The sequence below is a fragment of the Chlorocebus sabaeus genome, chromosome 7, assembly GCF_047675955.1.
Source record: "Chlorocebus sabaeus isolate Y175 chromosome 7, mChlSab1.0.hap1, whole genome shotgun sequence".
NCBI classification, from domain to species: Eukaryota; Metazoa; Chordata; class Mammalia; order Primates; family Cercopithecidae; genus Chlorocebus; species Chlorocebus sabaeus.
In genome coordinates this window covers 109,646,709-109,664,426 of record NC_132910.1, presented here as the reverse complement: position 1 = coordinate 109,664,426, position 17,718 = coordinate 109,646,709, and the positions used below count along the sequence as shown (strand labels likewise).

Below are 17,718 nucleotides of genomic sequence, written 5' to 3'. Positions count from 1 at the left end.
AGAAGTGGTTTCAGGAGCAATTTAGAATCTGAACACAAAACAAGTAAGATGTCAATCTGTACGACGTGAACCATTTATATGAACTACATTATAAACTGAAAAGTTACTGAGGCAAATCCAAACTTCTTCCTAATCATGTTTTTGTTACTAGGTCCCTCAAATTCCCTGAATCTTTTTTCCACAACAAAAAGGGGCATAAACAAATAAATAAGGTTACAGCTGTACAGAAACTGTGATGTCAGTGTTCAGAACGGGCCCCAGTAGAACGTTGCTCGTCCTTCTTTCACGGAGAGCTAAAGAGCTCCCACCACACAGAGGCAAACATGTTAAATTCTGTCACCCACTAAGACAGCCATCTTGACTAAGCGTGATCTTGGTCCTAGGGCTGTGCTGCCCGCTCTGCGACTTCTGGTGAGGCCCACATCTTCTTGCCAGGAAAGTCAACCATAACAAAGCCTTACTGCCAGTCCTGTTGGGCGCTGGGTCGCAGGTGGTTACAAAGGCAGGGAGCCGAGCTTTGGGACACTAAGCTCTGTAACCCATGCTTATTGTCCTTGAGTAACTGATGGAACTCAGTTATCTGACAGTGTCCCACAAAGGCAAGAGGAGTTGTCTTCAGCACTATTAAACAGAAAGAGAACCAAACCAGTTTACTTAGTGCTTCATAAGTTGCCCTTCACCTTCTCAGATTTTATGTCGTACAAAAGGGGCTGTAAGTTAAAATGATACAGGTCTGATCAATGAGTCTTTCTTTTCTTTTCTTCTTTCCTTTGTTTCTTTCTTTTTGAGACGGAGTCTCTGTCAACCAGCCTGGAGTGCAGTGGCGCAATCTTGACTCAGTGCAACCTCCACCTCCCAGGTACAAGTGATTCTCATGCCTCAGCCTCCTGAGTAGCTGGGACTACAGGTACGCACCACCATGCCTGGCTAATTTTTTTTTTTTTTTGTATTTTTAGTAGAGATGGGGTTTCGCCATGTTGGTCAGGCTGATCTCGAACTCCTGACCTCAAGTGATCTGCTCGCTTTGGCCTCCCAAAGTGCTGGGATTACAGGTAGGAGTCACTGTGCTGGGCTTGATCAATGAGAGTTTCTGACCAAAGGTTCCCAGCTCAACTTCACAGAAAAGATTATGAACACCAAAGCACATCAATTTTAACCATAAATAAAATGCTATATACTTTACATTATGTGACATATGTAAACCAAACTGGGGACTCAGCAACAAATCACATTCCATTTAGTAACAGAGAGCAGAGTTGCACAGAGTGGGGTAAAAGGCTCTGAGACTACACAGGAGCACAAGGACCTTGGAGTAGTGTCTAAGGGGAGGAGCTGGACAGAGAAATGAGTGAAAGGCCAAGAAGAACATCATGTGAGGCCTGGATCCAGTCTGAGCACCGGCTGGCTGGCCCATTTGTGGAAGGTGTCATGTATCACAGGAGAAGGCAGCAGGGTGCTCCTGGTCTCAGGGGAAGGCAGGGGCGGCCTGTATGGTATATATTCATCAGGCAGAGCACCACACACCCCAAGCTCTTGAATTTCACTTCCCTCATTCATCACCCTTCTCTCATAATACAAAATCTCAGATCTGAACCACAAGTCAAAACTCAAAAGAGGTCACATACAAAAGGCGAAACCAAGAGATACTAAAAGCAGTAACAGAAAGGTTTAGACCTTGAGGCAAGGAGAGAAGGGTACCTGATAAAATCTAGATCAGCATGTCTTTAGAACAGAAGAAACGGTGACCTGGTCAGCTGGCTGGTCCTCCCACTGTCATAAGACAGATTTACTTCCACAAACCCTTCTCTTCCTCTGAGTCTATACTCAATAGTCAAGCAAGCACATTACTAGTACAATGGGCTCAAGGAAGCTTCACTCTGGAAAGAAATTTCTTAATAAACATTAGTCTCATATACATTTGAGTGTTAGAAAAAACTAGTTTATGTTGCACAATCACTCATAGATACTGTGCATTAAAGTTTCAGATATTTAGATATGTCAGACTATCTTAGGAAGGAGAAAACAAAGAACAGGATTGAGGGTTATCCACCTGTCTTCTACTTTCCCAACTTCCATACCACTGTAGATAGTTCACTCTGTTAGTTAAACCAATAAATGGAGTACAAGTACCTGATCGAGCAATGCCGCTGTCCCTGTCTTCATTCTGTCCTCTGCTTGGCATATCAACTGGTGTGCTGTGTGCTAAGATAAAGGAACAAGGAAATCATGTTATTGGGCTCTTCAGAGATACAGTTTTAAAAATGACTGCAGTAATTTTCACATTTCAAAGTAGGCTACTGCTACTGATGATTGGCATAAGCTTATAACAGAGATTAACTAGAAGGCAAAATTAAATATATAAAAAGATAATGAGAAGAAAAGAGAACCAAGTAACTATCTCATAAAAATCTGCCTATATTCAATTGTAGCATACGAACTTTTTTGAGTGACGTTCAACTCTTAAGAAAAAACTCTGAATAATAAATGATTGCAGTTGATGCAATGAACAAACATTCTCAGGTAGATTTTTTTTTTAGCCATTTTCTTCATTAGTAGTAGTATTTAAATAGCAATGTATTTTCAAAATGCTTTATAATCAGTTTTGGTAGTAACTGTAGGCGACTTAGGGAAGAGAAATACTTGAAAACCATTTCATAAATTCAAAAAATGTTTCTCTGTTTATAACCCACTCTCTTGGCAGATAGAAAACATTTATACTCATTTTCAAATATTTCTTCCTCCATTTCTTTCCATATACACCCATACACAATATTACTGTAGAGCTACTTAGAAAAACTCATGTTCTGGCATGAATTGTGGAGAACACTCTGAAGTATTATAGACTTCTAGGAATGCTTCAGACTGACCTAAGCTGCATACTTATTGTGCTAGAAGGTAGATGAGATGCTGCTGTAGTGAAGTTTAAATGAACAAGCAGCCCAGTGCTCTGCCTGATTATTATACTTGACAGCTATTTTTTGAAGCATGTTTATTTTCACAATTTTAAAGAGAGTATTTAAACGCGTTTTCCTCACTCTAAGTAGGTGGGAGGGTGTCAATTTCATTAGGGTGACAGTTAACTATGCTACTTAGCATATTTCAGGCTACAAAGAACAGAAAGGAAAATACCACTTGCTATACTCACAACTTTAAATGTTAGTAATGGAGGTTCCCTACATGTTAATCATGCTAAGACAAGTTAAATCTCAGAGACACCAAGATGACTATACCTGTAAATAACCTAGAAATTGTATTTACACTACTTAAATGAGAGAGGGAGAGGGAGAGTGAGAGAGAGAGAGAGAGAAGTCTTCCATGCTCTTATTAGAGTGACTTTTAATGAAACTCCGTGCAGGTAAGGATGCAGTTGAATAAATGGATAAAAGACACCAAGGCAAAGGGAAACAGTTCATAGTAGCAGAAGAGGCCCAGAAAAACAGGAAAAAACAATCCTCTTTGAAATACTAAGGGCTCATTTCAGATCAAAATCAGCTTATACTAGAGTATTAGCGAAGACATTTACAAGAGGTTCATTGGCAGAATTTTCGATACACCATGGATTTGGCCGCATTTGAAACCGATATCTGTGATCACAAGAGCCCCTTGGATTTCTAGAGAGGCACAAGTAGGATTTTTCCTAAGAACCTGCACAGGATTTATTAATAATGTGTGGGTCACACTGTACTCAGCATTCCACACAAACCTGCAAAGAAAGAAGCACTCCGGGTGAGCCGGAGAGGTCCTCCTTCAGCTACCCCCTGCAGCAGTTTGCTGCTGCATGCTTGCAGCAGACCTAGAGATGGAAACACATAGAAGAGGGCAAAGTACACACACAAAAAAAATAAACACAGATTAAAGATAACGCAAAAAAAAAAAAAAAAAAAAAAAACCCACAACAAACTCAAATAAAGCAAAACACACACCCACAATAGTGTATTCAGAAAGAAAGAATTTGTTTGTGTGTCTGATTTTACCTAGGTTACTTCCAGTACGACAAGGACCCAAACTATTCTGATTTGTGTTCAGTTTTCCCAAATTAGGATCTTGGTTGATATACTCAAAGCTGTCTTGCAAGCTATATCCGGAGAGGGAAGGAAAGGGAGAAAGAGGACACAAATGTCAAGAAGTTACTAAAGCTGTTTTCTAATAAATAGACTTGCAAATGTAGACAACAACTGATCAGTCACTCAATACTTTTCCTTATAAACAAAGTCTCACATCTACCAAAGGGAATTAAACTTGCAACTTCAGGTGAATTTGTTGGAAGAAAACAAAAGCTATTTTGGATGTAGCTCAACCCATGTAACTAAACAACTATACTTCTAACAATTTCATGTTATATAATAAGACACCAAACTCTAAATTTTGCTTCAGTGACTGACACCTGAGATACTGTTATTCATTTCTACATTTTGCTTTAGCAACTGACAGATAACATGTTGCCATTCGTTTCAAGTATTTTACATAAACTCTCAAAACGAAATTAATTTTTACTCTTGGTTAACATCAATAAGCAATTCAGCAACTTTTTTCAGGAATAAAATATAACAAATTATAATTCTTATAGGAGTTTCATTTCACAACTTTTAAAAAGAATTACTCATAAAAATATGAGGGAAGCAGATTTTATTAATTTATTGTACTTATTAACAATTAAACTAAAGACTTATGCTGTGTGTAGAGCTGACAAAAACAACAATGACAAAAAGACTTTGAGAATAATGCAGCATAATGAAGCCAAAATAATTTTTACTTGAATCTGCATGTAAGGGAATTAATGCAATAAATGTTCAGGTAATCCTAAGGGTCTGTTAGAAACAAATCTTGTAAGAAATAAATAACAATTATCATATTGGCTTAAGTCATGACAGTCCAATGTTAAATGTTCAAACTGTTTTATTGAAGAGTAAGCCAAGACTCACTCAATGGTATTCAAATATATAGAGAAATATTTTTAATTTCCCAGGATAAGAAAAAACAGCTTTCACTCGACCCCTAAGAATGTCCTTTAATTTATAACAAGCCCTTTTCAAATTTATCAAAGTACAACTGGTGTTTTGTTGTTTTATTTAAAAATTGAAGTATATGAAATAGTTCTGCTTGAAAGTTCAAAATACATGAATGCATATGCCAAAATGAGCTTAAGTTCTTAGATATTTCAGAATAATGTAGCCCTTTCCCTTTCGTTCTTTATTTTTGATTTCCCAGGAAATTAAAAATTGGTGACTGGGTAACAGATGGAGACTCAAAACATATAAAGACAGACATTTGTCTTTAGGCTATGAAGTCAAAGGCCTTTTCCCACTCACTGTTGATAGGACAGTAGCCACTTTTAAAAGCCTTTTGTTAATTTGGACTCGTTCTGCTTCTCATTTCAAAATGCCTTATGGCCCTTAAAGAATTATTCTATCTAGAAATACACACTTTAAAAAATGGGGGTGGGGAATGCAAAATCATACACTTACTTATTTGTACTTCCACAGAAGCTGCCCATTCTAGCAGAGAAGACTTTACTAATCATCAGTTGTGGAGGAGAACTGGGGAGCGGGGGAAAGGAGAGACGAAAAATACATTTATGAATTAAGGAGTCAGTACCACCATCCCATTTCTCAAAACTGGTAGAAAAGGAAGCCCAGACTCACCGTATGTAGTGTATCTTTAAGGTGGAGCCTTTGTAACTCATGGCAACTGAGCCAAACATCATTTCCCCCAACATGTTGACATCGGAAGCTGGTCGTGTGTACTACATGCAAGAAAACAAAATCAAAGTTAGTACATGGAACATGACGTGCAATGCAACAGAAAATAATGTTTATTAATCTCATTAGTGTCATTGGTGATTAAAACTATTTCTCAAAGCTTCAAGTGGTCATCTTACAATCTTAACCTATAATGGCAATTGCCTATTTTCCCCCCAAAGTATTACACATGTTTGTGATTTCTTCTCTATACACAACATCATCACATAGGATCCAAGTATTTTATCAGAGTTCATTTTTATTTTTATTATGAGAAACAAAGATTACTATTATCTCCATTTATAAACTCTAAATAGAAACGTTCAATTATGAAAATAACCGTTAACTCTTCTCTTGGTACTAAGAAAACAGCCTGAAAAAAATTTAGTTCAGTATTATTCAGCCAAATAATTAACAGAATGGAATAAAAAATGCCCATTGCTGCAGATAGGGTTTTGTGAGGGTCCAAAAGATAACCAATGGTCTGATAACTCTAAAGTTTTACAAAAGTATTTCAAAAACATTTGATCCCTCTAGCTTCTGACCAGTCTCTCTCATGCCTTTTACCATCCAAAGAGTGGACTGCCTAGCTCCTCTTCCTCTACTCTCACTGGCTTGTTAATCTGCCGTAGCCTGACTTCACCTCTTAGCTCAAACTAGTCCAACTGCTCCAATGATGACCTCCTCCCTCTTGGTCAAATCCAATGGACCCTTTCCAGTTTGCTTTATTAAACTTCTCTCAATATATTTGATTCTGTTCATGACTCTCCATTTTGAATCTCTTCTTTCTCAGATCATCCCTTACTATGGTTTTGCCTGGAGGTCAACCCTACTAACTGCCTGCTTTTTCAACCATTCTTTTGATTTTGATTATTATTTACATAGAATACCTCCTACATCTTTGTCTCTGGACCAGGAGTTCTCCTGTAGCTCTAGAATCGTATACCCCAATACATTCATTCACCTAGTGACACCTGAATGAGTGTCTTGGGATGTAGAATTCTGAGCACCTATACTAAGTGCTGGTGACACACTGATGAACAGGATAGGTATGAATGCCGAGCAAACCGACGTGCCACCAAAGCAACCGTGGTTCTGCACCCTGATCTACCAACTAGATTCTCTGTCACTGTGCTTTCCACCCAAGGAAAAACCTGGGAATCACCCTTAACATACTCTTCCGAATCTTTTTTTAAAATTCCAAATACATACACACATATAGACACACAAGCATACATACACTGACACACAAATACACACTTACTTATACATGGTTGCAGAGGCAGAAAGAGAAAGATAAATCTATCAGCCCTGCTCAGCTAGGTTCCTCTCTCTGGTTATAGCTCATACCAACTTCTTCCCACTATATGCAGACAGAAACCAACTGGTTTTCACATTCTTTATTACTAACTTCAACCCACCTCCTTCACTTATAATCTGCTTTTTCTTGGGGTACAAGGGCCACGTGCCAACTGTGATTCTCAACCTGCTGAAAATTCTACTGTATACTTTTTAAACTGCAGACTGCTGTGAGACCCAGGAGCACTGTGTCTCAAAAAGGGCAAATGCATGGCACAAATCCTGACTATGAAATTAATAAAATCCTCTAGACCCATTTGCTGGTAATTTCCCTAGTGTTGTTTTTCCAGAAAAAGAGTAGAAAAGATTCTACATGGGTTTAAGAAAAAGTTCAATATATTCCCCATCAATTAATATCCTTTTGCCATTCAATATTTATAAAACATTTCTTCCTTTTTATCTTGTTAGCTAATATTTCTCAAAAACTTCAACCCCTATCCTTACACACACACACACACACACACACACACACACACACACACACACACAGTGTGTTTCTTTCTGTTCCCATACAAGTCTTTCTTCCTTTTACTGGCATGTTCTATTTTCTTAGGATGCCCATATACATTCCCAGAATCCTTAGGAATTCTTACAATAAAACTGGAGAGTACATGCTTATTATTCTGGATAAGACAGCAAAGGAAACAAAGCAAGGTAATTTACCTGACTGGCAATATTTCTCATCTAGTCCATAGTAGGCTGTATCGCCTCTGCTTGATTAGAGTTTTTATTGGAGATAAAAGCCAAAGAGCAAAAACAACATTGATGTGAAACGTTTAAGAGTACTCTGTTGAATACCTGTCCTCATATTCCTGGAGTAGAGCCCTCGAGCAGCATTATTTCCCGAGAAGAAATTACAGTAAATAACTTTAACCCCAGGGGCCATTCCCACAGAAGGGATGGTTGTACCTGGTACTTTGGAAGCTGTTCCTTAGCATGGTGTGAAGATCCCCCAGAAGAACTGTGGAAAGAGATGCTGCTGCTGCTACTGCTGCTCACGCTGCTGACACTGCTGCTTCCCTGGCAGCACTTGGCTGATATTTTAATAGGAACATCCTCTGTTTTCTAGGTTAAGAGAGACAGGCAAGGTAAAATATTACCAAGTATATCAGGTTCATCAACAGTTCTTCACTGGGAATTCCTTTTTAAAAGCATTCTGGTGCCTAAGTTGCATTAAAAAACAGCAGCTTTTTTTTTTTTTTTTTTTTCCCCAGTAATGACAAAAACATGGTTTGGGAAGGCAGAATGCTGAAGAATGGTTCTAGACAAAAGGAGGAAGGTTATGTATTAAGACTTTATCCTCTTTTAATAATTTAACTATTATTTACACTTCAATTCATATAATTGATCTTTTTGTTATTAGAGTTTTAGTTATTAGCTTTTTAGTACTATGTAGAGTCATAATCCATTAAATTGATGAGGAGAAAGATGAGGCTTCAAATCTAAACTTTTACTAAGCAAATGGAACTAATAAAACAAAACTATTAACTTGGGCAGACTGGCTTGTAGGGTTTTTTGTTTGTTTGTTTGTGAGATGGAGTCTCACCCTGTTGCCAGGTTGGAGTGCAGTGGTGTGATCTCGGCTCACTGTAACCCCTGCCTGCCAGGTTCAAGCAATTCTCCTGCCTCAGCCTCCAAGTAGCTGGGACTACAGGCACGTGCCATCATGCCCAGCTAACTTTTTTGTATTTTTAGTAGAGATGGGATTTCACCACGTTGGCCAGGATGGTTTGATCTCTTGACCTCGTGATCCGCCCACCTTGGCCTCCCAAAATGCTAGGATTACAGGCGTGAGCCACAGCACCTGGCCCGCTTGTGTTTTTAATGACACACCTCCTCTAGTACTCCTTTAAAGGTAACAGGAAGGAAAATCATGAGGCTGAATTTGTAAGGGATGAAACCAAAACCCTGAAACAGGAGCTACTGTGAATTACATAGCATGTGATGGAAATATGGTCTTCAAAGGTTAAGGACAACAGAGGATTCTCTACTATACATTCCCCAAATAGAGTTCACCACTAATTTTTATCACAGTGACAAAGGTATAAGGATAAACCTTTATTAATATTTATCTCCCCCCAAACATATTACTCCCTACAGAAGCTTCCTGCACCCTCTATGATAAGTTGTTTCTATTCTGAGTCTTCTTTGCCTTTCTTTTTTTCCTTGTGCAGCTTTTGCTTGGAAAAAAACATGAATGCAATTGCAGCTTATCTAATCTCCAATGTGACAGTCACACTGGTGGTCTAATGCAAATGCCTGCAGTCATGTGCTTGATACAAACTCATGACGTTTTGTGCTTGCCAAGGGAGGCTGGGGCGGTGGGGACTGAAAATGGGAAAAGAATGTAAGGAAAACACAAAATGTGCTGGACCACAATTGTCACTACAGCAATGATGGCATTCAAAGTGGTACTTGATTATTCCTGAGCACCCAGCACTCCCTCAACACGCTAAAGATACAGCTGCTACTTAATATCACTTAAGCCAGAAACACAGCCCCTCCCAGGGCCTAAGTGACACGAAGTGCCACCTGCCTCAGACTGCTAGACCCTTTGGCTGGAGTACAATGCTGAACAGTCTATAAGCGGAGACAGCACCTGGTATAGTGAATAGAGCACCGACTGGATTCTTTTGTAGCCTTGGGCAAGCTACAAACCTCCTGAACCTCAGATGCCTTTTTGGTTAGATGAATGCTTCTAAGAAAGCCTATGTTTCCAGATTCCAGCATTACTACTGCTCTAGTATACTGAAGATTCCAGTTCCTTTTGAAAACTTGTGCTTCCTTTCCCCTCCACCTGCCACCACTATGAGCAGCCCCAGTGATAGGTGTTCAACTAGACCATCCATATGAAGCCTTCAGAGAAATGGGAAATAATTCAAGAAATTAAGAGGTAAACCATCTCCTGTCCATCAAAGGGTCAAGTGCTGGCTCATCTAAATTTCTGTTACAAATCTAACCAGGAAAGCCTACGGTGAATCACCTGAGAGATTTCTTGGTCCCCTCCTCCCCCACCCCCTTCCCCTACCTAACAAGCCCAACAACTACTGTAATGATTAGCCACCTGGCAGAACTCCACTTTAAAATATTGTGGAATCCACCCAGCTAAACTGTGTTTAACCAAACACTTCCTTCCTGCAGAAATGATCCTTATCAAAAGCAGGAAAACAACCCCTTGGCCCTGAAGAGAAAGACTGCATTATAAACTGTTCATTTACTTAGCTGCACAGTCTACAAACTGCCAGTATTTGGTCAGTATGGGTAGCAACTTACTGAACATAAAAAGAATGAATACAAGTGGATTTATTTAATTTGTAGGCATCTGAACAAATACTGAAAAGAGAATGAAAGGTCTAAAGTGAATTTACAAGTACCCTGGTCTCATATCCAAAAAGACCCAGAAAGGATCAGAGTCTTCTCACCTTAAACATGTTAATTTACCATTCCCATTCTACTTCCAAGGGATCAAGAGCTGCTCTGTCCTCACTCTACCCATCCCTTGTCACCCACCCTACACCCCCCCCACCCCCACTCCCCCACCCCCCCCCACCACCACCCCCACCACCCCCACCACCCCCACCGCCCCCACCGCCCCCCCCAACTCTCCACCAAAACAAAAAGGGAAATAAATAAAAGCTCCACTGGTCAGAAGGGTTTGAAAAACAATCCTTTTTGAAGATAACCATGCAGGTTTGCATATGGAAGCCCCGTAAGTGAGTAAAGCTGTTTAATTTTGTTTAACTCAGTGCTACGTATTATTATCTATGAGAAACACTGGACAGAATGATCTTCACGCTAACACTTTTTATCATTTTATGAATTTTAGAGTTCTGCTTTCCCATTACATTTGGGGCACTCACTTGGCATCAAAATCTTACTGGATTGCAACTCACCGGCAAGTTTACCTCTAGTACTATTAATAGTACACTGCTTAGCTCCTGCCATGATTACTTGCTAACAGTTTCACTTGTGTTTAGTAGTGAGCATACTCATACCTGTTGGGGGTAGGGCTTTGATTAAAGGACTCAATGCTTGCTTATGTTTCTTCTGAACCATTAATGGCACTGTATAATATAACTCAAAGAGAAGATCATAGATTAATAAATGATTGATCAGAGGGGTGGTTAAAAGCACAAAAGAGAAGGAGAAAGCAAATCATTCATACCTGAGCTGTCACCTCCTCAATCTTTTGAACAGCTTTAGAGTCAAACAAGACTTGTCTGCCTCTCCTGTCACAGTCCTGGTAAACTATCAGGCGAATCTCATTCAGGTCAAACTCCGAACATGACCAACTGTGGATTAAAAAGGGAGAAAGAAGTTATGTCATCTGCAGCACGTGAGATGATCACAGACAGATAAGCTTCCCAGTCACCATGCCTGCATGCACATCAAAAGGCCACAAGCTTGCAGGGATAGTGATCCCCTCAGAACTGGGGCACCAGTGAGCCTGGGACAGATAGCCTTGTATGCGGATTCCAGTGGGCCATATGAAAATTGCCTGTTTTCATAAGGGCTGAGAAGATTGCTTTAAATAATAAATCACTGAAGAGAAAGCTTCTCCTTCCAAAGTCAATTTGGACACAGATGGCAGTCAGAAATCACAAGGACATGCAGAGACGGCTAAATTTGGATGCCTGGGTTCTGGGGACAGCATATCCGAGTTAAAGGAGTGTTAAAGCTTCTGTGTTACTGGGCAGGGAATCATTTGGAGCAAGTTGGTAGAGCCTTCTCTTTCCCTTACCCACACTCAGGTCAAATTGAGAGGCATTACATACCCTGAAATTTATTATCTTCCCCGATTATGGCTAGCTGTAATCCAGGAGTTTCAAAAACCAAGTGCATCACTGTAGAACATTGGAATTGCTAGCAATTACAGTCAGCAAGAAAGGAAGCATGTTTCTAAGTAAACCAAAAGCAACTGGGATAAAACTGCTCCAAGGAAAACACAGGTTCTTTCTTTCTTTTCTTTCTTTCTTTCTTTCTTTCTTTCTTTCTTTCTTTCTTTCTTTCTTTCTTTCTTTCTTTCTTTCCTTTCTTTCCTTTCTTTCCTTTCTTTCTTTTCTTTTCTTTCTTTTCCTTCCTTCCTTCCTTCCTTCCTTCCTTCCTTCCTTCCTTCCTTCCTTCCTTCCTTCCTTCCTTCCTTCCTTTCTTATTATTATTATACTTTAAGTTCTAGGGTACATGTGCATAATGTGCAGGTTTGTTACATATGTATACTTGTGCCATGTTGGTGTGCTGCACCCATCAACTCGTCAGCACCCATCAACTCATCATTTACATCAGGTATAACTCCCAATGCAATCCCTCCCCTCTCCCCCCTCCGCATGATAGGCCCCGGTGTGTGATGTTCCCCTTCCCGAGTCCAAGTGATCTCATTGTTCAGTTCCCACCTATGAGTGAGAACATGCGGTGTTTGGTTTTCTGTTCTTGTGATAGTTTGCTACGAATGATGGTTTCCAGCTGCATCCATGTCCCTACAAAGGACACAAACTCATCCTTTTTTATGGCTGCATAGTATTCCATGGTGTATATGTGCCACATTTTCTTAATCCAGTCTGTCACTGATGGACATTTGGGTTGATTCCAAGTCTTTGCTATTGTGAATAGTGCCGCAATAAACATACGGGTGCATGTGTCTTTATAGCAGCATGATTTATAATCCTTTGGGTATATACCCAGTAATGGGATGGCTGGGTCATATGGTACTTCTAGTTCTAGATCCTTGAGGAATCGCCATACTGTTTTCCATAATGGTTGAACTAGTTTACAATCCCACCAACAGTGTAAAAGTGTTCCTATTTCTCCACATCCTCTCCAGCACCTGTTGTTTCCTGACTTTTGAATGATTGCCATTCTAACTGGTGTGAGATGGTATCTCATTGTGGTTTTGATTTGCATTTCTCTGATGGCCAGTGATGATGAGCATTTTTTCATGTGTCTGTTGGCTGTATGCATGTCTTCTTTTGAGAAATGTCTGTTCATATCCTTTGCCCACTTTTTGATGGGGTTGTTTTTTTCTTGTAAATTTGTTTGAGTTCTTTGTAGGTTCTGGATATTAGCCCTTTGTCAGATGAGTAGATTGCAAAAATTTTCTCCCATTCTGTAGGTTGCCTGTTCACTCTGATGGTAAGGAAAACACAGGTTCATTCTTAATAAATGAGAGTGAGAGAACTATAGAAAAGGTAATCATTTAAAAGTGCACTGCTTTGGTCATACTCAGTTTTTAACTCATCAGTCCAGTCAACACATATTTGAGTGTCTGTGATGTTCCAGGCACTGTGGTTGCTGCTAGAGACTCAGCAGTTAATTAACCAGACAGACCTGGTCCCCACCCTTACAGAGTTCATGATTCAGTGGGGAATATTAGGCAAATAATCACAGTTGAATGTATCACTACAAACTGTGAAAAGTACAAAAAGGAGCAGTAAACAGTTTCAGATTTCCAGATTGAAGAGGTAGGGGAGAGGGACAGAGAAGTCCCTAAGGACTTGAAGTGACATGTAAACACAGACCTGAAGAAGTAAAACAAATGAAGCGCACTGTAGGAGCAGAGAAGGACATGGTAAGGTGTAAGACTGCCGTACTGGAGAAGGAAAAAGAAAAGAGGCCAGAGAGTGAGTGCCATGAGGTGGAAAGGACGGCAGGCAGGGGCCAGGATCATGCTCTCCCTCCATGAGAAGCCAAGGAAAACAGACGCTTGATAAGATCAGGTCTGCACTTTTTGAAAGTTCAATCTGGCTATTAAGGAAAATGGGGGTGGAAGAGATGAAGACTGGAAGCAGGAAGGCCAAACAGAATTTATAATAAGAGTTCCGGCCCTTCATAATGAAGGCTAGAGCTCCAGCAGCAGAGGTGGGGGAATGGGGACAGACACTGGTGGTATGCTCAGAGGACAGAGTTGAGCCGGTTTCCCAATGGACTGGAAAGGTGCCAGAGATGAAACGGGGCCTTGCTTAGAGAAGCTGAGGGGGAGCTCTGATGGGACAGAGGAGGATAGATGGACACACAGGCAGACTAACAAAAGCAAACTGTAAAACTAGGAGATGGTATAAATGAAATCAGACACATCTGGATTCAAATCTAAATGCCTCTGGCCTCCTAGTTCTTCATCAGTACAATGAGAATATTAAGACTGCCCTCACAAAGCTGCCCTATGGATTAAATGAAATGTGTAAAGTGCTTCACACAAAGAGTGACACACAGTAAGTGCTCCAAAATGGCAATAATTACCTCAGAGGATTGTTAATGTTATGATTTTTAAAGAAAATTAATACAGTGTCTGGTACTCAATCACAAATTGTGCATTTTTGGTCTTCTCCTTTTTCAGGCAGTTAATACTGAACATGTTCTTTTTGGGTAGCAGATTTGTTTTCTTAAATCCCTGCAGCAAAACATATAAAGTTCTGGTTGTACCTTCTTTCAACAAGCTGTGCCCTAAACTATCATGCCCAGCATCCTTTCTTCCTAATCTTGACAACAACATGGCAAGTTTATTTTCAAACCATTTTCCCTCTATTCGCAGTCCAGAGGGAGTCCATGTTTCAGGTCTGGCTAATGAGACATGGCCACATGACCCAAGCTGGCTGTGTGAGCCAGCCCCAAAACTCAGTTGTTCAGCTTGTAAACGGTAACCCTGGAGTTGGTGGTGGCTATTTTTGCCATCATGAAGTAAGGGCCTGTCTGAAAATGAAGTCAGCAAAAGTCAGCGTGGAGGAAAGTAGAGGTGAGCAATGGAATGAAACAGATTCCTGGCAGTACCCGAAGCCAGCTGTTCCTGAGTAAGCACTATTCCTGGAATTAGTTCACTGTCACTTACAACCAACACAGTCTGATGACTATGACCCAGACCACTAAATTTTAAAATTACATAAGGCCAAGGCAGGTGGAACACTGGAGGTCAGGAGTTCAAGATCACCCTGGCCAACCACAGCCAACACGGTGAAATCCCGTCTCTACTAAAAATACAAAAATTAGCCAGGCGCACTAGTGGGCACCCACAATCCTAGCTATTCAGGAGGCTGAAGCAGGAGAATCGCTTGAACCTAGGAGACAGATGTTGCAGTGAGCCAAGATCGCAGCACTGCACTCCAGCCTGGGCAACAGAGAGAGAGTCCATCTCTAAATAAATAAATAAATAAAATGAGGTCATTAAAAAGGCTCTGAAGCTATATATTATTATAACATAGTACATACGTTCATTTTGTTAAAAGTAAAAAAAAATCGGATTTAATTTACTTTCATTTTCTTTTAAATCAATTTTGCCTTAATAATTACATTTTGCCAAGACAGCATTATAATTTATAACCAAGTCATTCAATCCTTATTTTTGAAGAATAACATGTATTCAAATATCAAACTGAAAACAGCTACTTTAGAAGAGATAAAATTTAATAATCATCAAAACACCTCATTAAATGTTTCATGTTATTTTTCAATGAAAAAAAGATGGAAATAAAAATCATGGACAATTGTACTGATCCAGGAGTCTAAAATTTTTTTTTTTACTCAATAATTTAAAAAAAGACACAGAGGGGAAAAGTATATATTTCAGATTGTCTCATTTTTGGATCCAAATGCTTTAAAAGTATTTTATAAGACACAAGTGATGGACACAGTGGCTCGTACCTATAATCCCAGCTACTTAGGTTGCTGAAGCAAAAAAGATCTCTTGAGCCCAGGAATTCCAGACAAGACTGGATGACATAGCAAGACCCAGACTCTTTAAAATTTTTTAAAAATTAGTTGGTTGTGATGGTATACACCTGTAGTCCCAGCTACTCAGGAAGCTGAGACGGGAGGATCACTCGAGCCCAGAAGTTCAAGGCTGCAGTAAGCCATGATCATACCACTGCACTCCAACTCCAGTCTTGGTGACAGAGTAAGATCCCATCTCTTAAATAAACAAACAAAACAAAACAAAACAAAACGGTCAGACACAATGGCTCACGTCTGTAATCTCAGCAATTTGGGAAGCCGAGGCTGGCTGATCACTTGAGCCCAGGAGTTTGAGGCCAGCCTGGGCAACAGGGTGAAACCCCATATTTACTAAAAATACAAAAAGTTAGCTGGGCATGGTAGTGCACACCTGTAGTCCCAGCTACTGGAGTACAGAGGCTGAGATGGTAGAATCACCTGAGCTCGGGAGGTCGAGGCTGCTGTGAGCTGAGATCACACCACTGCATTGCAACCTGGGCAACAGAGTGAGAGTCTATCTCAAAAAAAAAAAAAGAGGAAAACTCTGTTCTTCTTCCATATGAATACTACTTTTGGTTTAATACATAAATATAATTTTGACATTGACATCTCTTTTTTTTGGAAATAGCATTTTGCTCTGTTGCCCAGGCTGCAGTGCAGTGGTACCATCTAGGCTCACCACAGCCTCAGTCTCCTGCTCAAGCAATTCTCCCACCTCAGCCCCCAAAGTAGCTGGGACTACAGGCATGCACCACCATGCCTGGCTAATTTCTTTGTATTTTTTGTAGAGACAGGGTTTTACCGCATTGCCCAGGCTGGTCTCAAACTCCTGAGCTCAGGCAATCTGCCTGCCTCAGCCTCCCATAGTACAGTGAGACACTCACATTTTAATATTAGTAGAGGAAAAAACAGTTGCATAATTTGGTAAAAGAAACAGAGGCAGGCAGGACAAAGGTCACTAGTGCTTCAGAATGAGATGGGCTTGGGATCCAATCTCAGCTCTGCTTCCCACCAGTTTTATAGTTTTGGGAACGTCTCCCCTAGGAGTACTTATAGGTCCTGTTGTGAAGATTAAAAGAGATAATCTACGGAAATTCCCAGCACACTCCCAACCCCTTTCCCTGCCATCCCTGATACACAGGCCTTGAGCTATTGGTAGCTCCATGGCACACATATTCTCTTCATATTCACATTCACTTCTACATTCAACCAACAGTAACTGTGGAGTTTGCAAGAGCACCGACCACAGTTCCTGGTGCTTTACTGAGGACATCTCTTCATATGACTGGGGCCACTGGGCATGATTCAAAAGGGGTATGAAAACAAGCCCTGGAGCTTTTGCCTTAAAATAGCTGACCATTTCAGAGAAACTTATTCTAATCTGAATTATTTCATTTCTCTGTTTTTGCTGAACATAAAGAATGAACACTGTTCTTGGCATCAGGGTATTATTTATGTCCACTTTATGCCTTCAGGCACAGTAAGAGAAGATGATTTGTCTACCTTTTCTTATTGTAAAATTTAAGCAAAATGACTTATATGGACTCTTTTTGGCTTTAAAATTCCAGGATGCCAGGATTTGCCTGGTTAGACTCGAAGCCAGGCCTTATTTCTGAAACTACTCATCAAGAGTGGAAAAGCAAGGAATCAAAGTCTCAGTTACCTCCCTGAAACATGACAGGCACTAGAGTTCAAGTGATCTGAAACACAGAAAACAGAATTCTCTTTAAAATATCTAGAGCCATGTACTGTAGTTTAAATTGTGTCCCCCCAAAAGATATGTTCAAGTCCTAATTCCTATACCTGTGAATATGACTTTGCTTGGAAACAGGGTCTCTGCAGATAAAATCAAGTTAAGATGAGGTCATACTGAATTAGTAGGCACCCTAATCCAATGACTGGTGTCCTCCTAAGAAGTAGAAAATCT

The 17,718-nt window shown here is 40.1% G+C and overlaps 1 protein-coding gene across 4 annotated transcripts in view; it reads right to left on the bottom strand.

Moving 5' to 3' along the window:
- Positions 1–17,718, bottom strand: part of FNIP2 (folliculin interacting protein 2) — a 138,829-nt gene that overhangs the window by 68,051 nt on the left and 53,060 nt on the right. For 2 of the 4 annotated variants that reach the window (XM_037993325.2, XM_008000124.3), the window contains exons 2-8: positions 11,263–11,389; positions 8,007–8,162; positions 5,643–5,743; positions 5,466–5,537; positions 3,975–4,075; positions 3,704–3,793; positions 2,131–2,202 (exon numbers count right to left, since the gene is read on the bottom strand). In XM_037993325.2, coding sequence (XP_037849253.2) covers positions 2,131–2,202; positions 3,704–3,793; positions 3,975–4,075; positions 5,466–5,537; positions 5,643–5,743; positions 8,007–8,162; positions 11,263–11,389 — 719 coding nt within the window. The remainder of the gene's footprint in view (positions 1–2,130; positions 2,203–3,703; positions 3,794–3,974; positions 4,076–5,465; positions 5,538–5,642; positions 5,744–8,006; positions 8,163–11,262; positions 11,390–17,718) is intronic. The other 2 variants (XM_037993334.2, XM_008000125.3) reach the window with 1 other exon arrangement.